At 40.3% G+C, this 26,394-nt stretch overlaps 1 protein-coding gene across 1 annotated transcript; it reads right to left on the reverse strand.

The window, feature by feature from the left end:
• Window positions 1-2,600: 2,600 nt before the first annotated feature.
• LOC115378006 (alpha-1,6-mannosylglycoprotein 6-beta-N-acetylglucosaminyltransferase B-like) lies at window positions 2,601-22,463 on the reverse strand. Its single transcript, XM_030078111.1, has 17 exons — window positions 22,438-22,463; window positions 19,882-19,997; window positions 14,838-14,967; window positions 14,543-14,691; window positions 12,533-12,597; window positions 11,684-11,857; window positions 11,318-11,485; window positions 10,339-10,508; window positions 9,410-9,541; window positions 8,606-8,739; window positions 5,702-5,844; window positions 5,098-5,253; window positions 4,709-4,855; window positions 4,141-4,257; window positions 3,965-4,039; window positions 3,426-3,586; window positions 2,601-3,193 (listed from the first exon to the last, which is right to left on the reverse strand). Exons 1-17 carry the CDS (start codon window positions 22,461-22,463, stop codon window positions 2,995-2,997), a joined length of 2,262 nt encoding a protein of 753 aa, XP_029933971.1. The 3' UTR covers window positions 2,601-2,994.
• Between the last annotated feature and the right edge of the window lie 3,931 nt (window positions 22,464-26,394).

Here is a 26,394-nt window from a genome sequence, read left to right on the forward strand (position 1 = left end):
AAAAGAATTATATAGAAAGTGAGTATATATTCTCTTTACTCCATTTTTGAGTGTCTATCGGCTATACCTCACTTACAGTAGGTAAAGCTTTGATATTGTTGCAGCTGAAATTATAACAGATGATCCCATAAAAGAGGACTGACAACTAATTTGCAGCAATTATCATGGGCTAAGTTGAAATCAGGATTACTAAATCTAACTTGATGTTCACCCTTATGGTCTTGATTCAAAGCACGTTGCCTTACATCTGCCAGCCAACACTAGGAAACAGATTTCTGAAAAATACAGCATATCAGCTTTTTCAGGTTTGTGCTCTTACACAATCCCATTTATTGTGGGGCTGATAGCCAGTTGTATGGAACACTAAAACCTTTGTCCGTCCCAATTTACACATTTTCTCCATATAAGCGCTGTGCTATGCTGTTTTTGAACCCTTAGTTTGAACCCTCGGCTATCGGCCTCAGGGGAGCTAAATGACAGCTTTTATATGCCATAACACATGTAACTGATATGAATTAACATGACTCATCCAAAAATGACACATCGTTTTCCAACATTTTGTTTCAGAGAAGGTCCTCTGAGTCAAATGCAACTTTTATTTTCCCTTAGTCCAAACAGTTTCTTGAAACAAACACCAGTTCATTTCCATCATCGCTGGACAGTTAGGCTAATTAAGCAAAAGTCATGTTTGACAGGGCCAAATGAATTTGCCTAATAAGCACCAATGTGGTCTTAAGTGTTGTTTCAGTGGACCGTTTCACAGCCATTTGCCAGTCAATTATATTGCCAACCAATCCCATCGTCACAGCCCTGAGCCGTCCAGTCCCCAAGTGACAGTTCAGGTCACATGGAGTGCAATGGGGCAGAAAATGTCTTGCTTTTTCTGCCAACTAATATTCCTGAGAGTGTTTGCTTCCGAGAAAAGCCTAACATTTGTCCATTTCAAAATAGTGCCTCGTGGACTTTCTTGGAGCCATCTTTGCTAGCAGCTGCACCATGTAAGTCCAGCACCCCATCGTTTATAATACCGATTAAGGGCTGTAGGTTAGCCCATAGTTGTTATCATTTGTTTCTCTCACATTCTGTTTTGCAGACAGAGGTGATGGGATAAGCCTGTGTGACCTGCTGGGGCTTCAGAGAAGGAAATGTCCACGTTTAAGTCACTCTCTCTTTCTGCAGAGCCAAATCACTTTAAATATATGCCAAGTTACACCAAATTTGTTAATATCAGTGTCTTTCTACTTGAAGTGCAGTGATCCTGGGATCCCCTTGAGGGGATCTGAAATGAGCATGTCTAAAGACCTCAGAGTTTTTACACTTTAGGAATAAAACGCAAGAGAGAGCAGGAAATTGGGACAAAATTAGTCATCTTGTGTAATTGAGTCATTTTAAGATATAATGTCTCTTAAAATAATAATGAAAACATCATTAATTCATGCCCTCAGTGACTTTTCCTAGTCTAAATGATGCAAAATGTGTGTTTGAAGGACACATTGTGGCCCTGCCTATGCTGGAAAGGGGAGGCATGGACTGTATCAGGGGTGAGTTGCTAAGCAAAAACAAGGTTGCTTGCGAAACGCTGGTGTACATGACAGTATAATCATGGTCGTATGCATGGTCGTGACCTCCCAAAGGCATCCAAAGGTTATCCATGATTCACTCTGATAATGACCCTCATCACTTAGGCTGTCACCCTCTCTCCTTCGAGGCCCGGGCTAATATCTAGAGCCAACCATGCGATGGAAGGGCTACATGGGTAGTAATTCTTTGCACCACTGCCCACTGTAATACATTACCACAGTGAGTAATCTGATACTTGTTTAGCATAATACTGAGCTGAGGACTTTGTGCTGCTGCTCTAATGCCCAATTTGAGGAATTATGCCCCAAATCATTTGAAGCAGCAGAGAAATGACAGGCTGAAAATGCAATGAGTTTAGAGTCACTGGTGTCAGCTCTCTTAGTTACACTGAAAGAGAGGAAAAGTCAACTTGTTATCTTCATTTGAATTCATCTATACACCATGACTATGTTCATTTGTGATTTTTTGCCTTTCTGTGAAGCTTGTTTTTGCCTTCATTCTTAGGAAAAGCCACAGGAGCAGAAAGGGTAGTACTAGACAACTCAAATCTAGACACCATGACGCATCAGGTTTTGAGGTTTTCAACACTCAACGTTCAAGTACTTGAGAAATGACAGTCATTCAGCTTTTGGTTTCTGAGCCCTGACTGTCATTTATAAAGGCATTTTCAAATAGTATGGAAAAGTTCCTCTTCATCCAGCTGGACCAGGAGGAAAAGCTGAATCTCAAAATTGGTTTGAATTTCCTGAGCAAGATGACAACGTAGACCAAGAGCTCATTGGCTGAGGATCAAGCAGACACATCGACACCAAAACTCACTGGCCTGGACATAACTACGTGTCTGTTGTTTGTCTTTGATTGTTTCAAGAGGTATTTCACATGAGCAGATTTCCACTTTTTGGCACACCTTCTACCATGAGTTTTCAACGGTCAACCACCAATATTGGCCACCCTGGATAAGAGTGGCCATGTTATGTTTTTATATATATATATATATATATATATATATATATATATATTTTGATAGCCCAAAAAAAAAAGCAATGCAATGATGCCCTCAAATTATTGGCACAGTGCATGATGCCAGATGAGATTTCGTGAACTTTTAACTCATGCTGAGGTTTGGCATGAGTGTAATAAAAATGCAGCCTAGATAAAACACCAGGGTGAAATTTTACTTTGCTGTCTGCCATAACAAAGTCAAAAGTTAGATCTCAAACTTTCAACAAAACAGGCAAAGCTTTTGGCTGTTTTTGGTCCAGATCCAGGTTTCCCTTACAGAATGTATAGTGTATAGTATATGTGTAGTGTATAGTGTATGTATAGAGGTCTTTGGTGTGTACTTGATCAGATTACCTTTTTTGTCTCTTTTTCCCTGTTATTCCTATATCCTGAGTCAATTCACAGTGCCCGCTAGAGGCAGTGAGGGCACAGTGCCACCTGTCCAGGTAGGTGAGCTCTGCAGGGACAGAGTCTGTGGCGGGACGGGTCAGAGCCTGCACAGCTAAACAGCAAAGGTTCCTGTTGAAGGCCACAGTGCCGACCCCAAGGGTTATAGGCAGGAAACAGGTGGTTTACTTCTTGTCCCATGTTAGAACAGCCTAGCCCCAGTCTATGAAGAAAATGGGGAGGGGTGAAAAGTGTAATTATATCTACTGACGATCACTGTGCTAAATTTATGTCTTTGATCATGGTCGATGAACAATAAGAATAACAAAATATTGCTAAAATTATACACTGCAGTCAAGACTTTAAGACAATCACTTCTCTTGGATTTTCGTTCAGTAATCATTTTATATTTTTGCTATTTTTGACCAAAATACCAGTGTCTGCTGACCTCTCACCTGGTGAAAGCAGCCGGGCTGTTGAGGTAGTGAAACAGAGCGGGCTCACACACCATGGAGGAGCGCCGACACACACTCACACACGACTGACCCAGGGGACCAAGGTGCACCCTTAGAGCGCCCTCTGGTGGCCAGGTAGGCAGGGATTTACTGCAGAAGTTCTAGACAGAATTAAGATTCAAGTTAAGAGACAGAAACATTGATATTCAGGATTAGACTGATATGAATTTCCACAGTCTAACACTAATATTTTTGGACTGAAACTACAAGGAGTTTGTGTTTCCCAGAGAATTTTATTCGTAGCAGTGTGGGAAAGCACCTGAAACAGCATTTAGGCCATCCCATAACAGTGAAACCCTGCACTGATACCCCCCTAATGGCAGGCCTTTAGGACAAGTTGACCCACTTTGAGCTTTTTCTGTTTGTTGTACCCAGTCTGATATTGTGACTTCACATTTCATCACATGACACATGATTAATTTAGGGGTGGAACATGCCAGATTCTATGTCAACTCATGTTCTACTCTGTATCTCTGTACCTGATGAGTAATGTAAGCGTGAACCCTCTCTAGCATCCCCTCACAGGTAAACTCTCGGGGGGTGAAAGGCTTCACCTGCAAAAACATACAAAAAAACATTTGATTTGATTTCAATTGAAATGCAGTGATTACAGGGCGTGTGTGTTTGATAATTCTGCTTATGCTGTGGGAGCTACCTCTGTGCGCAGAATGGCCCTGACGGCCTCCCGTACGTCAGTCAAGTTGCTCGTGTCCACAGTCCAAACATAGGGCTTACCGATGAAGTCTTCAACATATGGATGCTGGGAGGAGATCTAGGATCCACAGAAACATAGAAGTGGGCAGACCGAGAGACAATTGATCAGAAAGATAGACACATAGAAAGCTAAGAGCAACAGGCAGGCAAAGAAACGGAGACGCAGGAAATGAAAATCAGAATAACCTAACTATAAATCTACACTAATCTTTACTATCTAATCAAAACAAATTAGGAAAAAATTGTAAGAACTTTGCACCAAAATAAATTAGATATCCATTAAGTTGGTAAATATGGCATTAACATTAGTACTGGCATAATGTTAAAACTCTTTGGAATATTACTCAAGTTATTTTCTATATTAAGACCATTGCGTAATGCATACATAGCAGAACTATTCAACAATACTTTTTAAGATTTGAGCAATGAGGATCAAGACAGTAACAATTTGTGCAACAATGTACCACATTTAGTAACTAAATCAATCATTTTCTCAGTTCAGACAGTACCTGTCTTGTGGTGGGCTTGCCTTTGTAGAAGTCACTATTGTCCGAGGAGTGTGGTGGGTCAAAACGAGGCTGGAGGAAAACGCAGCCCAAAGCGATGGCCTCGATGGGAGCTGGACCCTCATAGGGGAAACCAAGACCTACAAACACCTAGGAGGGATGCAAGGCAGACATATCACTTAATATTCAGTATTATGCTGAAGGTTAGGATGATATGATATGATATGATATGATATGATATGATATGATATGATATGATATGATATGATATGGTGATACATAATGACCCCATAGGGCCACAACTCAAGTGACAACTGAGTTGCAGTAAGTGCACTTCTCAGCTTTAGCTTCATTATTTTTGTAAGCTGTTCTGGGATGAGTGTGTGTCTGACCTTGGCTCTCCGCAGCAGTCGGAGGAAGTGTTCCTGACTCAGCAGGCCGTGGTTGATGACGAAGCTGGGCAACGTGGAGGCACGTCCCGGAGGCTCATAGACCGTGGCATGGGTCTCCAGGTCCTCACTGATCACCTCCACATACCCAGATTTACCCTATCACACACAAAGACACACAGATAAAGACACCAGCGAGAGTGCTGCATGAGCAGCTTCTAGGTTAATCTTAACTTGACATAATTCAAGAGCAGAGACAATGGAAACCTTAAAAAATACCTTTGTCAGTAGTTAAATAGTTTGTTGTCAGCTTTTCATGTCTTTCTGTATGTTCTGTATGTGCATACACATATACAGCACATAAATTAATCTGTAGGTACTGTGTATGCACTTTGGTAATAAGTACAATTGTATTTCAATGCAAATAAAATTAATTTTTTAAATTTGAAACTGAATTTGAATTTGAGAGGGAGACAAAGACAGAGAGGAGTTGAAAAAGACAAAGCAATAGTCTTTGGACATACATGCATAACAAGCTTTCAACAACCTTGGTGAAATGTATGCATACACATTAAGTGCAATCCAGCAACTCAGTTCTGGTCATTACCTGCCACATGTAGTCCTGTTTGCCATAGACTACTGCTATGTTTTCTTTCCTGTTGAAGTTTGGTTCCAGCTCTTCCTCCCTCACCTCCTGCCTTACTGCCTCCTCACTCACAAAGCCCAGGAAGGAGTTATCAGGAGTGTGAGCTACAGACAACACACAGTAACAGAAAACAGTTAGTCATCAACATAGAGGTGCCATGGGTTAAAAAAAAATACCACAGTTACAGTCATGTGCTGTTCATTACATAGAACTGTAAATGCTTTTGCACATAATGTCTATGTTAGGGTTGGTTCAGTCACAGGAGAAGAATTTCCTTGAGAATTCAAATACTGTACATTTCCCACCATAAAATGTCCTATCTACAAAGTCACACCCCAAATAAAGAACACACACAAAGACGATAACTTCAACTTGTGTTTTGAGATTAGTGAGTCGGGAACAATCTGGCCTCAAACCCTGCATGTGCATGTGTATACACAAGACTGAAATTAGTCCCTCTTAAACTATTTGGGAGAAATGACAGATAACCTAATTAGAGAGATAACCTAATTAAATATAATGAGATCAATTATTTGATTAAGCTTCATTTACTTTAAATATACTACTTATTTTGCAAAAAAAAATAGAAGGCTGTATCAGACCTATTTTAAAAAGATGACTGCGAATATTTTAAATATTTTATTCCCAAATGACTAGGAGTACGAAATTAAAACAAATCATGGGCTATTTGGAAGAAGACTTGGTAACCTAAATCTTTGACTGAAAAAATGACTGCACAGTCTGGGCTCTTTCAGTTTTAGAAACAGTAAATGACTTTTTTTGTCCCAAAAGGATATCGCATTTTGGAAATACCTCCCCTCTCATTTCCATATCTTCTGAGCTGCATGTCAAACAACTGCAAGTTATATGCTTAAAATTGAAAAACAGGTGCCGAGGGGAATATCACATTTCTTGACAAAATCTATCATTAGCACAGGTAGCTCAGAAGCATGCTATGTGCAAAGAAGTGAGATGACGTCTCCTTTCATACCACCCGACAGGCCGTCCATTTCACATACAGTGTATGACAGGTGTCTCAGTGGACATAGTGTCAATGACAAACATCTGTATGGATATACAGTTTCAGTTATGAAGAATGTGTGTGCACCTATCTTATTTGAAGAGAACATAAACAAAAAGAAGATGGGAAATAGGAAGGATCAAAAGAACAAGTTTTGGACAGATAGTGTAGACAACTGGGAGAAAGAATGCGGGTGAGTGACAGGTGAGAAAAAGCATTCTGTAAGTTTTTGTGAGCTTGTGTGAAAGAGTGAAATCAGTTGTTGAAGGGATTAAGAAGTCTATATATATGATGGCAAGGGAAGGTGTGTGTGTGGGGGCGTCACATGTGGCTGTTTGGATAGGCAGTTCAGGTTTGACAGCCTCCACCCTGTTGCCCTTCGACACTATGGTGAAGGTGTGAGAGATGAGTATTTACTTAAGAGATGCAGGAATGTGTCTGCAAATGTGTGTGTGTGTGTGTGTGTGTGTGTGTGTGTGTGTGTGTGTGTGTGTGTGTGCACATTGTATGTACTTGTGCATGTGTGTGTGGATGTCTGCATGTATGCTGGACATGCACCTGTGAGCATTTAGGTGTTCTCTGACAGTCTTTGCATGTGCCAGTGTGTGAGTGGGCACCCTAGATTCTTTAATTCTTCCTTCCACCCATTCCATCCTCTCCTCTCTCAGAGGGCTTGTTTAAAAGACCTTGCCAAATATTTCTCCCCTTTATTCAGCTCCTACAGCGGTAAAGAATTTCCTTCTGGCTCCCTAACAGCTCCATTTGTTCCCACTTGTCTCCAACACCTGTCTACATGTACCGCTTAACACGCCCACCTATCAGATTAGCAGGCAAGCGCAACGACACACGACATGATGAAGATGGAAATGTGGAGTCATAGGGGATTCGACAGAAATCCACGAAGGACTGAGGGTCCTATTTTTTTTTTTCTTAAGTTTGTTCTTCAGTTTGTGTCTTGGTTTCATTTTCTTGCTTTGTCTCACTCTGTCTGAAATCCTTCACTCAGAGGAACCCCTGCTTTTTTTCCTCAGATCCCTCCAAAACTCCCCCTTTCCTCTAGATTTTTTTTCCCTATCCAGCCTGACTTTGTTATTGCTAGCCTCCTTTTTCAAGGCTCTCTTTCCTTCTTTCCTTCTTTCTTCCTTCCTATCTCCCATCATCACCTCACAGCCACCCCTTTCTGTCCCCCTCAGCAGGACAAATGTTTTTCCTAAATTTTTGCTCAAGCGTCTCTTTTTCAGTCTTTCTTTCTTTCTTTCTGTCTTTCTTTCTTTCTTCCTCCCATCACCAGCTCACAGCCATCCCTCTCTCTCCCCCTCCACAGGACAAATAAACAGTGCTTCAGGCTGCGGGATGAGGAGCAGCACTCGGCTCGGTGCTTCCAGTCCAGCTTGCCTCCATCTCCCGGCAGGACGGGAGAGACGACAGGGAGAGGTGTTGGAATGAAAGCTCTGTCTGGGCACCAAGTTTATTTAACCCCAACGATTAATCCTCGCACTCTGAGGACGCTCACAGGGGCCTGTGCATGAAGGATCAGTGCCATGACAGCCAGCAAGAGACATATGTGAGAATGTGTGTGTGTGTGTGTGTGTGTGTGTGTGTGTGTGTGCATGTGGCTGGCTTACTGTGTCTCATGAACAGTATGAGTCAGTGTACTTCACACAGTCACCATCATACAGTGCATCACTGCTGCGGCCTCACACAGACACTGACTCACATGTTTGCATGCTTGTACCGTGTAAACACATTACCACGATGGCGTTCCTGCTCATATAAAAAGTATGTCTTGCCACTACACACACACACACACACACACACACACACACACACACACACATACTTACGGAACATTGTCATGTACTGCAGTGGTTGGAGACCCCAGCTTCCCCACAGAGTTTTATAACCATGGCTGCGTGCGTAAGTCCCCAAGTTAAAGGCTGGTTCGGTGCCAAATGAGTCCAGGATCCTGAAGCGGCACCTAAAATGATTTTCAGAAGAAAGAATTCAGTTTGTGACACGATTTCAGTACACAAATGACTGCATTAATGCAAACAGCTCATGTTTTTGACATCTTGTTTGAATTACAGAGCTACAGGGGCCTTTGTATGCTGGACAGTTAAAGCTGTGCAATTCATGATTTTCTTTTATATAAACAAAACATTTTATTGTATTTATTTATTTATAATTAATTACAATCAATTCATTATAATTATTTCTTTTATCATATCAATACATTTGTATCGGCAGAATTTATAATCAATGCATCAGTGTGATGAAATAATTACATCCCTAGTATCAAACTGATATAAGTTACAAAAAGATCGGGTCATCTAAGGTAAGGAGAAAGCAAAAAATGTTGTTGTTTTGTTTGTTTGTTTGTTTGTTTGTTTGTTTGTTTTTGATAATATAACTTTTTTGTCTATATGGTTTACTGTTTGGTTTATGATGATTTCTATTTGGAGGTCATATTTTACAAATGTTTTTAATCATTACATCACTGACTATGACCCCACAGACCATAAAGTCAGCCTAATTATAGAATTTCAAAATTGCACCAGTATGAATGAAATAGAGTATAGGTTTGAGTAGAAAAGAAAATGAACATATAAAGCATGAATAAATGTTAAAAAAAATAGTAGAAGTAGTACTGGTAGTGCAGGAAGGCGAGTCCCATGGCTCCTTGAAGGTGGGCAAGTCCATGGTAGTCTGTATAGATGAGGTCAAAGGTCAAGGGCCTCTGGATTGGACAGCTTCCTCGGCCTGGGGCAGCTCCTATGAGACTGGAATAATCACAGCAAACACTCACATACAGACTTAATAATGCACTGCAAGAACAACTTTGTAGTTTTGGTCAGCATATCAGACAGTGTGAAACACTAGGAATCCTAATTACTCCCACAGTGAAATTGAGAATCCCACAATACTTCTGAAGTGAATTTATATAGCCACAAAGAAATCCCCTCGTCCACAACTTGTTTGGAAATGCTTTGGAAATGACTGAATGGTATTAAAAACCAATAAAAGTTAAAATTTTCAGTTAAAAGCATATCTGTTTTATGAATCATGTAGTGGGGTTGCAATGGAGACTTCATAGATTCACCCATTAAGCCCAGATGAATTGCTGGTGTTATTTACAGATGCACTACAGGAAGTGATTAATCTAAACTCCAAAGCAAAACCAGTAATGAGTATGAGTTCTATCCTGAGAAAACTGGGCACACATTAGATCTTTTTTCTCTGCCGTCCCTCTAATAGAAAACAATTGCAGACCGGCTGGGCTGGTAAACTTGGAGTTCAATATTTTCTGAAACTGTTAGCTTGCCATTTGGAGCCACCCACATGCAAAGCTGCCCAGTGTAGCTTAAACACCTATGAAAATATCATTTATCAATATTGCCAGATGGTTGGACCCTGCCCAGTGCAATATTCCATGGAAATACTTTCTTTTGCATATCAGCAATACTTTCCAAACAAATTGATTCATTCTGTGGCTGATGAAAGAAGTCAGTATCTGACAGTGATGCTCTGCTGAGTTCAAGTTCAAGTTTATTCATCTCTGTTAGAGTCTCTCTGCTACCTGTGGAGGTGGTGCTGAGAGGTGCTGAGGGTCAGATTGTGGCCCAGGATGGTCAGACAGGCACTGAGGTCAGCCCACTGGACCAGCTCCCCTAAAGGACCCCCTCTCTCCACCATGGCCTGGAACCGCTGGCCTGCACCTCCAGACAGGGCGCCAGGATACAGCAGCACCTAGAGGAGACAGGCAGGAGGGAGACGGGCCAAAATCCATTCTTAAAGTAAAAAGCCACGTCCACACTGCAGTTGCATGGAAAAAGGGGTAACCATTTCTCTGCTGTCTTGTTTTTTATGTTATGCTTAGGGGTTGTGCACTCAAGGAGAGCAAGCTCTAGAGAGTATAAATGTAAGTTAATTAGGCATATAAATATAAAATAAATACAAATGATTGAGTAAATATGTGACTTGATAAGAACCTGAATATTAAAAATATTGAAAGAGTTAAAACAGGGTAAAGTCAGGACATTTAGAGTTCAGTTTCTACATGCTCCCTGAGCAAAAAAAAAAATCCCTCACAACAATATTATGATGTATGACTTGTTAATAGAAGTGATTTTGAAATCTTCTACACATGCAATGAAGTGATTGCTGTGCTCTCCTTGAATTTTCTTTGAGCCAAAAAGATACTTAAAAATGACCTTTTCGTCTTGTTAGTTAATTCTTCATTTCATTATGAAATCACACAACACCTGCAAGTGTGTAGTTTTTAAAGTGATGCAAGTGGTAAAATGGCACAGCTGTGCATTTTTGGGCCCTCACTGAAACTGTGCTTCTTTTTCTTAAGATACCTCGATTGCATCCCAGAGTTTAATTATTCCATTCCAAGATTCATGCAACTCAAGATGATGCACAAAGCACTGAGTCACTTCCCATGTTTGTTACAGTCCTGCCTCCCTGTCTTAACTGGAAATATGTTGAAGCAAAACATCATCAAAATGCTGTTTTATTTTGTGACCTTTACATAAATGATATGTTGGTTATACTTTCATCTGTGGTGCAGCTGTCTTGTTTCTGCTCTGCCTCATCCTCAGGCCGGCCTGTATCCACTGCTCAGACATCCTTTCCACTCTGGACCGCATGAACCTCACTGCAGGACCACTGTTGCTGCTGGTCATCTCATACAATGAGCTCAGACTCGCTCGTATCTCAGCCTGTGTACAGTCGGAGTTTGAATTACAGTTTGGTAGCGCAAAGCATGGGACCTTAACAGAGAATATAGTCGAGTACTCTGATTTGACATGTTTGATTGCATTTATCAGAGGCAAGTGGCAAGATATGGGAATGGGTCTATTCACATGGTCATTCATGTTATAATTTAACCATTCAGAGCAGATCTGTTGTGAACGTACCTTCTGTGTGTAGGAGTGAGGTTTCTGGTGCCATGGCAGTGCCGAGTGGTTTCCTCCAAGACGGGGGGGACAGAAGCCCTCTATTTGGCTAAGATAAGTCAATATGGAGCAGGTGGTACCGTCAACCCCATAAAAGGCATAGCAGGGGTCTGACTGCCAGCGGGCCCGCAGGAACTGGCAAAGGTCCAGCGCGGAAACAGAAATTTAGATGGGTTCAGATGACAGGAGGCATTTTCACAGATGTCAAGTCAAAATAATGTTAAGTCAAAACAATGGTGCACCACTTCCAGCTGTGTAATTCATTACACATATTAGCTAATCCATACCATCCACTGCAGTTTCCAAATCCAGAACTGAACAAAGTGCTAAAATATTTTGGGAACCTCAAAGCGCTTCTTTTTAATTAAAACTACAAAAAGATAAAGAACTTGATTCTGAGTAGTATTTTTTTTTTTTTTTGTCAAGTATTATTGTAAGAGAAAATCAACACACTCATGACTGAGAGCTCTGCAAAGAAAAAAAACAATGTGCAGTATTGAAAAAGAAAGGATCTTACAAGATTTTTTGCAAAACTCTTTAATACAAATGCCATCTGTATAGCATTTGTATTAAAGAAACTTGCATGAACTTGTCTTTTTCAATGTTACTCAAAAGTGTTACTTCAAAGTGTTATTTCCCTGTCCAGAATTTTCTAAATTCAACTTCTCAGTCCAGACTTGTTTATAACCTCATTCACTATACTTGTGTCTAAAATTAAAACTAAACAAGTACAACCAGAATGGTGCATATACACTGCTACTGACGTGGATTAAATCCTGACGGCTACCAAGTATATTTCCACTTTCTCACCTCCACTTTCTCGGCACACACAGGATACGCAGGATCCATTGGCACCTCACACACCTCATAGGGGCCTTGCAGGTGAGATATCAACCGTCACACAACTTTACTCTTTATTGGGCCATTTTGAATGCATTATTATTATTATTCCACAGTCCTGGTTTTGGTGACAAAACGCACATTGTGAAGTTAACTGGATGTGGGTATTGCAGAACATTGGATAATAACTTTGATATATAACCTCTCAACTGAAAAGTGCACAATGAATAGCAGCCATCAGCACGATGTATAGCGTTGCCATGCATGTAAGAGGCATTAAACTAGAAGCAGTGTGTTCTGAGAGGCCCTTTCCCGTAAGCCCCCCACCTTCTGCAGCCAATGTCAATCATCTGGAATGAACACACACACACCTGACCCACCTGCCTCCTACCAAACATTCTCCTTTACAATGTTAGCCCTTGCCAAAATACACAGTCCTTAACTGTGTAAAACAACCTAGTAAAAAAGGGGGAGAGGCAAAAAAAAAAAAAAAGAAAGACAAGAAAACTCAGTCACAGCCAAGGTGCGAAGGCCTGAAAACAGTGATATGCTATAGGAGCGCAAGACAGAGGGGAAAAATGCACTCCCTTTGAGAAAACAAGGGTATGAGTCGACAAGTTGCTGAAAGGACTCCTGGGTAATTCAATCGTGCTTTATGGGTGTGAGGTAATGTGAGAGGAGAAGGGTGAGGGCGGGTGGGCCGGTGATGAGGAAGTAGTGTGTGTTTGTGTGCCTGCATCTGTGAGTGGATGTGTGCACGCGCCTGTGTGTGGAAGGGTGTCTGTGTGGCCTGGGCTTTATGAATTCCCTTTTTTTTTTTTCAGGGAAGTAGGAAGTGAGCGTACACCCAGTCACCCTGCTCTCTCCCCCTTTCACCCGCGTCCCCTCTTCGCGTGCCAGGCAGGGTGAGTAACCCAACTCCCACCTGACTCCTCTCGGGAGGCTCGTTGTGGAGACGTAAATCTTTTCCTCCCAGCGGCCGGTCGATCGGCACTGGCTCTGTGGGACCTGTTAACCTCCTGTTCGAGGACTCCATCCCCCATAACCACCTGCACTCACTGCCCTCTGAGCCCCCTCCACACCCTCCACCATCACAGCTTGTTAATTTCACCGTGTGGTTAACCTTTACTGTGACTGTGAACCATGCATTTGGCTTGGAGCGTCACACTACCACTGCACACTAAAAAGCATGCAACTGGCCAATTATATATCGAACCTTGTGACATATAGGGAGGGGGTTGTGAATTTATTTGTTGGTAGCCAGAATGTTGAACCATGTTTTGACTGGAACAAAACCTAAAATCTCTCTTTTAGCTCAGACAATGAGGGTCTTTCAGCAGAATACACAATACAGTTAAAGCTATACTAAAGGCAAGATCTTTATATACCACTGTATACACCCATCTTAAAATCCTAAATCACAAAGTGGGACTACAATATAAAAGAGCATCCGTTTATGTTAAATTTAAACCTGGTAAATTCACATTTTCCCAAATGAAGTTTGGGTCTTGGGTGTGCACAGCTGCCTACCTGTAGCAAGTGATGCATCAAAACTTAAAGGAGCAACATGCAAAATTGTCTCCTAAGCAGCAGCAAGAGAGCGCTTTGCCTCTCTCATCCTTTTGGTATCCATTGATGTAAATCAATTGCATAAAAATACGGTGGAAAAAAAAAAGTCCCAGTGGGTTAGACTACATGAAATTTTGTGCAATATTTTTTTCAGATAGTTACTTCATGCAGCCATTTGGAGCTGCCAAGATGACAAGTTGCTTTGAGCAGCTTTAAAAACCTATATTGTAAGTTCTAGCATTGCAGTTCTACTTAATACTGTCATACACTGCATCCACTTTTATTAGATCTATATTTAATTGAGTGAGTCTTCATAACTGCAGGCCCAGATCTGGAGTTTATGCTCTGGGGATAAATTCAATCCCAGAAAGAGATTATGGGGGTTCATTTTGATAGAGGTCTGCGTTTTACCTGTGTGTGGTCTGTGGTCATCATGTGGTGGCGGTGTGTGAGACTGATGATGATGGTGATGATGGTGGCTGATCTGGTCGAGCTTCTGGGCCATTCTCTTCAGCTCCCCCTCTATCAAGCGGACCAAGCCTTCCTGGTCCTGCCTGAGACTGGTGCATCACACACACAAACACAACAAGCAGACATACAAACACATACTCATAGTTATTGAGCAACCATGTCTTCTTAATGTAAAAAGAATGGGGTGTCACATGACTCCTGTCTGTGTGTTCAGGTGTCAGATGTGGCTGAGTACCTCTGCAGCAGCAGACTGAGGTCATCTCTGGCAGGTTGGGTGGCATCTCTCTCCCTGCTCAGCCTCTGCACCTGAGAGCTCAGAGCCTCTAACCGCAGAGCCAGCCTGCGAAGGCCGAGGCCGCGCTGACCTGGGACACAAATCACACTGTCATGTACGGACAGTATGCTATTTTATCTCATATCAAAATGTTTAAGATTGTACAGTAATTTAATGCCATGCACTGCACCAAACACAACATTATGTCATAGCAAATCTTGTCCCAAAGGCGCAAATCTTGTGAAGTCAGGGTTATGTAACACTATTTACTTTAGCTGATCTGCTGTAAATGAAGCAGCTATTATGGCTATGTGTATTTTCCATATTCTGTTCATGCAGTAATGACATTCAATAATTTTTACAGAAGTGAGGTTTCCAGAAGGACAATTTTACGACAGATAAAGATGGTAATGAGTCATAATTTCTGACAGGCAAATATTGTTGGAGGGGTAACTGGAGCTTTGCGGTAATCTCACATTGCTTTTGTGGTTTCAGAAATCGACCACACGTACGCACACATTCACATACACATATTCATATTCACATACACACACTTTGGTGAATGTTTACACAGACACCTTAATGGGTAAAGGTAGCCCTAAACTCAACTTGATGAGCTCATGGGCTGCAGAAGTCATTTTAAGGTCATGTGTGAACTTTCTCCCAAACCTTGTCATGTTCTCCTGAAAGGCCACATTTTACTGTGCCAAATTCACACAGCTGTTATCTGTTGTGTATCTTTTTGTAAGCAGTAACCTAAATTGTACACAAGACAAATATTTTCAACCTTCAGGAGTCCAGACAAAACTTACAAAAAGTTACGCACACAAATTCGGTCTTGAGGATAGGTGCATAGGAAAAAAAGATTAAAAAAAAAAAAAAAATACTGCATTTGCCTTACTTGCAATAAAAATTTAATGGCACTGTTGTGATCTATGGAGCTTCATCAGGTAACAACAGAGGGACAGAAACTGAAGCCATATTTAACCTGTGCCCAGTATAACATGGGCCAATTACAGGATATGGTTAGTGGTTAAACAGTCCCATAGACATCGCAAGTACACAATATGCTGCCACTATTAGTTAGGGCAATACAAGACTAAAATTAGTGCCTAAAAAAGATAAATATCATCTCAAAATATCACAAAGTAACAACAATTTAGTAAAAGGTGACAATCACATCCAATTTTAATTTCACTTGTTTCAGGTATTGCATAATATGTATAAATACGTATAGTAAATAAATGTTGAAATAAGGCAGAACAAGGCAGATAAGCCCACTAGTAAAGAAAAGAAAATGACACTTTATTCAAGAATATTCTGGAAGCTGATTAGCATTGGAAACAAGTAGGATTATCTCATCCCACCGGCAGATTTCTTCAAGAAAAACAAGACTTTAAGACCTAATATGAGATAAGTGACTTGTTAAGATGGAGATTTTTTGCAGTGTACAACCATCCATAATGGACCACCCAGTCATACACTAGAAAACTAAGAGGACCGGGGTGTCTCTCTTTCATTCAGGAGTCAAAACAATTAAATATAAATAGCTGTGTTTCTCTGGTAGGTGGCTGAACAGCTGCCAAACTTCAGTGGGTTACATTAAGAAATGATTGTTGATATAAACAATATTGAAATACATCAAAAATCTCCATAAAACTTTTTTTCCTGTGTTCTCTCTGATTGGCCATGCAGTCTAAAGTATCTGGCTGACCTAAAATAGTCATGCTCCCGCTAAGCACATAGTTAACCACCTAGCCAGATACTGAGGTTGCCAGACATGCCAGAACTGTACAAACAGCGAGTGTGTGTTTTAAAAGTCTGCTGGTGAGGCTTTAAGGGGCGATTTGAGAGGGCAGATCAAGGACTTCTTGATTGAGACATTTGTATTTAGTACCAAAGTGCGGCAGAGAGAACTATTAAAAGTGAGAATACTGAGTACTGAGTGTTATATTGGAGAGGTTGCTGACAACACTGCACCACTGAACATGTGCATGATGTTCAGAAATGCTGGGTATGGATGAGGTGTTGTTGAGTGGTGCCAGAGGCTGCACACGCTGACACAATGGAGAGATGTGAGGGGGGAGCGCTGGCGTGGGTGGGAGGTGAGCTGGGGTCAAGTAAAGGATCTCCTTGGGGATGGCGCGCTACCCAGTGATATGCAGTAAAACACACACATAGTGGTGATGTCATTTCATCTCTGTTTGCTCAGCTGAGTGTCAGTGTATCAGCACCTAAAGCCCTGCTGGGAGCCTTTGGGCAAAGAAGTAATGAAAGAAGAGCAGGGAGGGAGAAGAGGTGGGATCGCTATAAAAAATTTATGCCAGGTACACGAGATGACGATATGACGAAACTATTCCCAAACTTGTAAAGGTAAGGTGTGTATGTGTGTGTGTGTGTGTGTGTGTGTGTATGTGTGTGTGTGTGTGTGTGTGTGTGTGTGTGTGTGTGTTCCCTTCATTTATGCATCATGTCACATAGGCCAGGATATTCAATCTTTGTTCCCATACATCAGCAGACATAAACAAAAGCCTAAATTATACAGAATGCAGCACATTATATGTTTCATAGTTCCAAATACACTGCAAAAAGATCTCAGTCCAAGTCATTTAGTCTCATATGCAGTGTTAAAAACCCCTTTTTTTCTCGAAACAAGTGAGAAAGCCTGCCAGTGGGATGAGATGATCCCAATTTTCACTGGTAATCAATTTGTTCCCAGAATTTTCTTGGATTGGGTATCTTTTTCTTGATCCCAGTGGGATGATTTGCTTTATACTCCCTCGTTTCTTATTCATACTTGTTCCCAGAAAAATTCCTGAAACAGGAGAACGTGCATTGTAAACAAGTGGGTTCCCGCTTGTTTACAAAGCAGTTTCTCATCCCATTTATTTCATACCACTGGAACATTTTTTGACTGGTTCCAAGAAAAAAAAGATTGAAAATGAGACAAAATGACTTGTTAAAATGAATATTTTGCTGTATTTTTAAAAAAATATATAATTAGATAATGGACTGGAAGGCGTTCAAAACAAAAGAGTGCCACATGATTAGACCCATGATAAAACGCTTTGATTTCCACTGCTGGATAATTTCTCATGAGAGCTGATACTCTTCTGCTTTTAAGACTGTCCACAAACCACATCCTCTTTCCCCCTGTTGTTTTAGCATGTTGATTGTCTTTGTAAGCATTAGTGACAGGCTTCTATAAAAACAGGATTTATTGCAATCATTGGTCTTCATGCCAACTTACACTCTGCAAATGTTTGTTTTATTGTTCTATTGTTTTGTTCATATAAGATTTGGATGTTTAATAAAGTAAACCACAGTTTTGTTGATTCTTCTAAAATATCCGCCATAGCAAACCATTTCATTCAGTAAGAAATTTAGTCATAAAATTTTGTTTTTCGTCAAATGAATGAATTGGAACTCATTTTGTATTTTCTTGAATCACAACATTATAATGACACCATGAGTGAAATGATCAACCTTATTTCAAGATGTCAACCTATTTCTATATAAAAATGAATTCACCTCAAACCATTGTCTGCTTTTTGGGCAAAAAAAATAAATAAATAAATAACATTTTAAGATTGAATACAAGACCTTACCAAAGTTGTTATGATAGGCAGTTTTTTGCAGTGCATGTTGGGATGATTGGGGGCGAATTTGAGATGGATGAATTTGAACTGACCACACCAGCAGCTATTTTCCAACACAGCCATTGTTGGGTGGCTATTTGTATACACCTCGTGGTGGGTCCCTGAAGGAGTACAACTATTGTGGGTCTGTGGCCGAGATGCACCAGTGGGTTATATTGTCTGCCCAAGATATTTTCCTACTATCTGAGGAGACAGTGGATGGGGATGTTTAGGTAAAAAAAATCCTTCTTCCTGGGTTATATTTTAAAATTGTTTTCATGCATGGGTAACCACTCTGTCTGAGTCTTTCACTGAGGTTATTTGTTTGTTAAAATCACTTTGTCTTCAGCTGAACCTGTGTATCTGACTTTATAACCTCACAATGTTCCTCTTCAAGACTTAGGAATGGGAACATTTTGTGCATAGTAATAGGCTTCGAGAGCCAGTTTCATCTTCAAATCAGTGGCCAATCTATTGTCTGTGAATTTGTAAATTTGCAATATAAAAATGAGTTGACTCTTTATACCAACATTCCTCACAAGGGGGAGTGATAGACCACTGTCAATTACCTTAGCCAGAAACCTCCTGAACACCTCAATCACAAAAGGCTTTGTTGAACCTGCTAGGCCTGGTTTTAAACATCTTTCAATAATATATAAAAATGGCAAAATTTCATGAATGGCACTGGAATATGGCAATTTATTCATCGGGACAATAAAAAAAGAATGTTGATTTTACAGAGGAAATAAAACTCTTTCTGCATTTTTCTCATCCTCTAAGCTAAGAGGAAAGCTTCCCCCCAAACAACCTTATCCTCTGCCCCCTCAAATACTGTCTTTTAGGAACAGTTTGGCCAGACAATTGAATCAAACACTGGTATGTCTTGGCCGCAAACCCACAACAGTCAGGCGCATTCAGGGACCCACCGCGGAGTGTGTACAGAGCTTCACTCAGCACAGGACAGACAGTTGTCAGGTCATGTCTGGAGGCACAGTACATTTCTGCAAAACATATTTAAGAATGGAATATGCTGATATGCTCTGGAAAAAAAAACAACAACACATATTTCTGCACCAAATGTTTTCTGTCGAGTCAACACATTACAGCTGACTGAGAAGAATACGTTTCATAATTTGACTTATTTTGGACTTTTTTTTTAAAATTATTTTTCATACTGAGTGTAGGGCAATGCTGGTCATTTCATCTACATGGATATTGTGAAGTGCCCTTTCCTGTTTTACCTGACAAAGCTCCAACTCTAATCTTAAAGCTGTCCTGATAATGCCATAATAACATGTGGAAACAACAGCTTAACGTGCAAGCTGTTTTCTTTTGTGTGTGTGTATGCGTGTTCGTGTATGTTTTACCCTGCTCCTCAGGGGACCTCCCAACTGGTTCATCCTGGGTCATCTCAAGTGGCACCCACAGGCTCTGCAGCAGCAGGGTGAACACTGACACACACAGACAGAGCACCAGGCAACCACTAGAGGGAGCACAATACACACATACAGCAATCTGCTCTGATCATCATAAACGGCACTGTTATGTAAATGTGAATGTGACAGTACAACATCAAGTAGTTTCTTAAAGTGACTGATTAATTACCACAGGCACAGCAACGTATGCAATAGTATAAACATCTCCTGTTCTTTCATTATTGTATGCACATAACTGCTTATTGGCCAGACATTGAACATGACATGACAGTTTTTAGTACTCTGTGCCACATCCAGGCAGTTACACTTAGTTTTAACACCTTGAACTCTGATTTTCCATTAAATTTACCTTAAGAAGCTTCAAAGTTAGGAAAAAAAAACTGACAATGTCACATATATATTGTGTGCCTGCTGGTTGCAACACTTAGTTGAAGTGCCATCATGCTTACATTGCGTTAAATATAAACCCAAGGAGCCATTGTTTTGTAGCTGCACCATTACATCAGATAAAAAAAGATCTCGATTTTATACACACTTCCTTGGAATTCAGCCGGACATTTTTGATATCACTGGAAACCTTTGGATCACCACTGGAATTTAAAATAAAGATCTACAGGTCTGAACAGCAAATTTGTTCCATCGATGGGAACAGCAGGGTTGAAGAGGTTTTAAGTTCATGGATTTGATTCAATAAAATGTCATTATAGCCTCACGTTGTCTTTCACCAAGTGCATTAAGAGAATGTGGAAGACTAAATTGTTCCATGACTTCAAGTGAGGACCGAGGTGTGTCAAAACAAACATGTGAAGCGTGATGGGCCATTATGATGTGGTGTGTGTCTGCTCACGGCTCATACTGGCTCGCTGCTGAGGTTTTACAGGGGCAGAGAGAGCCATCAACGATGCTTTCATCAGGCTAGTCAACCCAGCCACTCGTGTCCAAAAAAACACAGTGGAGCCAAGCTAATCACACACAAATACTTGCATGCACACACGCCTATCATCTACTGCCTACCTTCATATTCAACTATTCAAAGGCCTGCATTTCATGGAATTTGCCACAGCAGTCAACACAACATCACGTGTCTTTGAAAAAAGATCCACAGAGAGTTGAAGAGATATGTGGAAAAGATGCAGCACAGGCAGACATCATGTTACTACAGATTGATAAATGATAGTAAGTGCAGCGGTGGCCTTATATCTAAATGATGACACATGCTGGGGAGAATTAGAACCACCTAAATTATCAGGGAAGAATTCTTTGAAATACCATTATCTTCTATTAGACATTACGCTGTGCTTTGACTGCAGCCAGCTCTGAACTGGCTGTTCATTTTCTGACATTGTTGTTAAATCCAGAAACAATATAACACAAGCTGTTCTCCAGGAAACAGACTAATGTTGTTGGAATAATTACTATTAATGGTGTATTGAGCACCATACAAAAAACAGCATACAATTACCAGGGGTATCTGGTTGGATGATAATCAGACCTTCAAAGCACAAATTTGCCTTCCTCTACAGAGATTAATTTTGTTTACTTGCGAGTGTTAGAGTGTTAGAGACAAATTGTCCAAGCTCCATTTTTGTCAGTAACTAGACTAAGCTGACATCCTTTATATGCACTCTGCTGCCTCTACACTGAAACCACTTGATGCAGTATATCACTGTGTGCTTAGATTTATAAGTGGCAGTGGACAGTGACAAGGACAATGACAATGGCACACACTCGCAGGTTTTATCATGAAGTTAGATGGCTTTCACTGACTATGAGGAGGGTACAGCATTGTATTCTTCTTTTCATTTATTAATCCTGACTTACTAAATTACCAGGTTACCATGTCTGCCTCTTGAAATACAAAACAACCATGAATTTCACAATAGTATTTCATTTTGTGTGTCAACACTGGATTAGGACATCTGCATTTAGATGCTATGGCCCTACTGAATGGGGTCTAGCTTGCTAGAAAGTGGATTATTTACAATTGTTTTTTGAGGCACCACGGTCACACTGCATATGTGCTCTAGGAGCTGCTGTTTTAAATCATTTTTATCATTGCAACCTGCATGTAGTGTGTGCATGCTTTTCTTCAGAGCTATTTCCTGTAGTCAGGGCCTCACTGAAAACAGAGCTTGCTCTAAATTGGCCTTCCCTGAACAAATGAAGATGATTTTGATGATGATGATGATGATGATGATGATGATGATGATGATGATGATGATGATGATGATGATGATGATGATGATGAAGGGGAGAATCTGACCTGGCGATATGGATGTTATCTTACTAATGGAAGATTAAATTTGTCCAGGTTGTACCTTTTTGTGCAGAGGTGTTTGTAAAGTGAGGCGCATTAGCTAGGTGAATAGAATAAACAGAAACATTGTTTTTCCCACTTCCTTGTGCACGTTAATTTTTTTTTTTTTTAATCTCCCTTGCCTCACTTTCTAGAGTTTAAACCTTTGATCTTTTGAGAATGAACCTTACCTGCGTGGCCGCAGAGCAAGACGCATGGCCCTCAGTCTACGGGGTGCTGAGTCTCACTGTCAAGAAACAAACATTGCAGATATCTGAAAGTACAACAAACACATATCCAGACATTAAAGTCATATTTTCCACTTAAATTACACCACTAAAGCCTGTTTGCATAAAAATAAGGCTATCATTTTCGAGGTAATTCTAATGCAAATGCAGCTATGCATGAAAGCATAGTCACTAATCAGCTAGTGGTTGTTCTATGTTTGCTCTGAATTAGTTCATTAAACTGATAAAAAATAATGAACCTAAACATAACAAAAATCGTCCTCTCTCATCACATCATTGATTTCTGTGTGTTCCATAATACAGTGTTACAGAGATGCCTCAATATTTGGGCCTATGATACAAGCCAACATATTCACGTGCACACACACACACATACACACACACACGCACGTACCCTCACCTCCTTGGGTCTTGGTCCCAAACCAATGGCAACCATCGGTCCTGCTTTCCAAACTAAAAAAAAAAGGAAAGAAAGTTAGGGCTGGGAAGTCTCTTGCCTCTTTTTTTGTCTCTTTTCACTCTCTTTCCCTCCTTCTCTGGCCTTTTCTCTGTCTCCGAGCCTATGGGTAGGCATCCTGCCGTTGCCAAGGTAACCTGACTCCCTTTTAAAGAACACAATACCCAGAGTGCTGCTTGGGCCATTCACGGATACAATGGAGCCCACGCTATTGGGTGACACAGTTTCTTTCAGTCCTGTTGGCTAAACTTAAGCCTTGGTTGTGAATTGATACATAACTAGAGAGCCCATTTAAATAGATTAAATGGGGCAAATCTTTGGGACTGAGTGACACAATGCACAATAAAAAAAAAAAAATAATGGACTCATCAAACATACAATGGTAATTAAACAGATGAAAACACCAGCACAAGATGTTATCATTCACATTTTTTAAACATTCTTACATAATTACACCAATGCAACTGTCTAAAAAAAATCTTGCAGAAAGGAAATGCATTCATTTCTTATGAGTTGTTACTTTGGCAATGCAAGACGAGCAAGCAACAGCAAGCAGTAACAGCCACAACAGGTTTTCTTGGGTCTTGAGTGTTTGAATGACAGGTGTGTCATTCAAACATCTAACCCTCAACAGTGTCTTTCCACATAAAACTGTTTATAATACAGAGTCAAAACCACTAGGTGTTTATTAATTCATGCACAAGTGGCAATACCCTCACATTTTGGCAAAAAGATACAAGTTTTGTTTTGGTGGAATGAGCGGTGCTGAGTAAGGGTTGGGTAGTATGTTTACCCCCTCAGTGGAAACGAGGCTCCTGACAAATCACATGGAGATCCAATTAAACCGACCACAAATGAGGTCATTTCCCCAGAGTTCTGGAGAAGGGGCTCTGATGCTGTGGCACCTAAGCTGATCTTGTAGGCCAGGAATTGTACCAGAACATTAGAAAGGAACTATAATGACCAAAAATATGTTGTCATGACATAAAAATCCAACTCCAGGCACTCATTTGGCTTCGAAAGCTTAGTAGTCTTTAATTAGAGAGGGCTAAAATGTAAAAAAAAAAAAAAAAAAAAAAAAAAAAAAAAACACAGATTCAAACCTGATTCAAAGTAGAGGAACTGTTCCAAACGATAAAGAATAGATAAAGAAGCGGAAACAAAAATGGTCTGGTATACCTATGAAAAAGAGATGGATTTCCATGTTGATATCTGCAGCATCTGGAATTGAGATGAGAACACAGTCAGATGGAGTTTCACTATCCTGGGGTTAAAAATCTCAAAGTATGAACTGAACTTTCATGCAACACTATTTAGGAAGGCCACAGATCAGAACCTACCACCCCATTCAGCTTATTAACAACATCCCCTTTACACAAATAGATACATAAAGATGCATATGTGACTCTGAACAGGACATTTCTGCACAATCTGATGTTATACAGAGATGCTTCAAATATAGAGGGAATCAGTCCAGTCTAAGGGGCTCACATACAGTAAACACATAACAGCGCTACAGGAAGGAACTATTATTTTCACAAGTGCAAAAGAGAACACACCGACCAGCCCTTGATTCACATCAGTAAACACATCAGTAAGAAACTGGAAATGATGCATTGTGTGTTCACTGAGCCCCCTGGTGTCAGTTTCAGATGTGATCTGGTAGTTTCAATTACATGGTTAAAATTTGATACCTTTAATAGTGTCTCTACCAACCAAACATCAAAGGTTACATAGTATGCATTTTTCTTTTTTTGTTCATTTGTTTTTTGTTGTTTGTTTGATTTCAAATCTATAATTTTTGGGGGATGACAATAATTTTCTGATCATGATGTCTTACACATGTACATTTCTCAGTTTGCTGATTTAATCTTAAGTCTTCAGAGGCACAACAGGCACAACATTCCACTCTGACTGTCTGACAGTACCAGCTCTTCTAATTCAAATGAGGTAAGCGTGCTAAATAAATTATTTCTAGGGCGGATGGCGGTTCAAATGTTGCAAACTTGCCTGTTTGGAAGGATTTTTGCAACAGTTAGAGGAGCCTAACAAAACCGAGTGCAGTTGTGATGCACTGATATATTGCTGAATTAGAGCAGGCTTTCCTTAGCAAAAAGATGGAGTTGTTGAAAATGATGCAAAAACTTACTCATGTATAAGGTGGTACACTCTCAGATACCAAGGATGGTGATAAATAAAAACACCTCAGACAAAGAGAGGCCTATTGGACACCACCCTCTCCTCCTTTTTCCTGCTTAGAGATAAGAGACACATTATAAATGCTGCTGGTGTGTAGAAGTAAATATTCCTGGTGTTTATGATTTATCAGGAGCGGATCTTGCATGGTGGACAAATGGCTGTGTGCCAAATAGTGAGGTCAATCAAATTCTCTTTTTCTTCTTTAATGATTTCTGTCATCTCCCATTATATTTGATAAATTATTTCTGCATCTCTAGAGGTTTGTCCATAATTCACATATTGATATTTGTGCTTTGTTGAAGTCTTTTTTTTTTTTACTTTATGCATTCAGAGAAAAGTAATTGAGTATGCTTGCACTTCCTCAGCTACGCCCTGTCTCACATTTACACAGTTGCATACAGTTCAGCCACGGTCTTCTACTGCTGGCCACTGCACAGCTCAAACCTTCAGCCATAAACTATTCAGGCTACTGAGATCATAGGGCTAGAACTGAAATTCCAAGTTTCAATTCAGTTTCTATGACCAATATCTGTAAAAGCTGTTGTGTGTTTGATGAATCAGCTGGTGTTGCGTTTGTTTGGAATGAAAGCCAGCTCTGAATTACACATGGTTAGAGACCACTGGTCGAACACCTGTTTCTCCTTTATGAGTCCATTCTTAGTGTAATCTTACAGGTCTGGTCAGAACTTACAGGACTTACAGACAGGAGTCTGACGCAGGACAGGCATTGTAGGCACTTGTTCTCTAGCACAGGGGTTTACAAGCTTTTTCATGTTCCAGATGGCCAACTTGACTTATTTAAGAGACAAACCCACATTAGAAATAATTTTGCCTGAGGGACCCTGATATGAAAAGATAGTTTGGTATTAGTTTTTAGATGCAATACTTGAACACTGACAAAAATATTCTAAGTGGTAATATATATATATACTGTTAAAATAATCACTCATGTTTTTTAATCAAAATAATTTCTGACATTTAAATTACAGCGAAATTAAATTATTCCTCATTTTGCTGTGGACCCCCTAGAAGCTCCTTAAGAACATTTGGGGGTCCCTGAACACCACATCAAAAAACCACCACTCTAAAATATTGAATACTGAATATTGCATTGGACTAAATGCATATGTATGTGTGTACAGACATGTGCGCATATACATGTACGTATGTATATGTGCATCACTGCAGTGCATTTGTGTGTGTATGTGTGTGTGGGAGTGGGAGGGGTGGGTCACTGGTGTGAT

Source organism: Myripristis murdjan, chromosome 19 (genome assembly GCF_902150065.1).
Source record: "Myripristis murdjan chromosome 19, fMyrMur1.1, whole genome shotgun sequence".
NCBI lineage: Eukaryota > Metazoa > Chordata > Actinopteri > Holocentriformes > Holocentridae > Myripristis > Myripristis murdjan.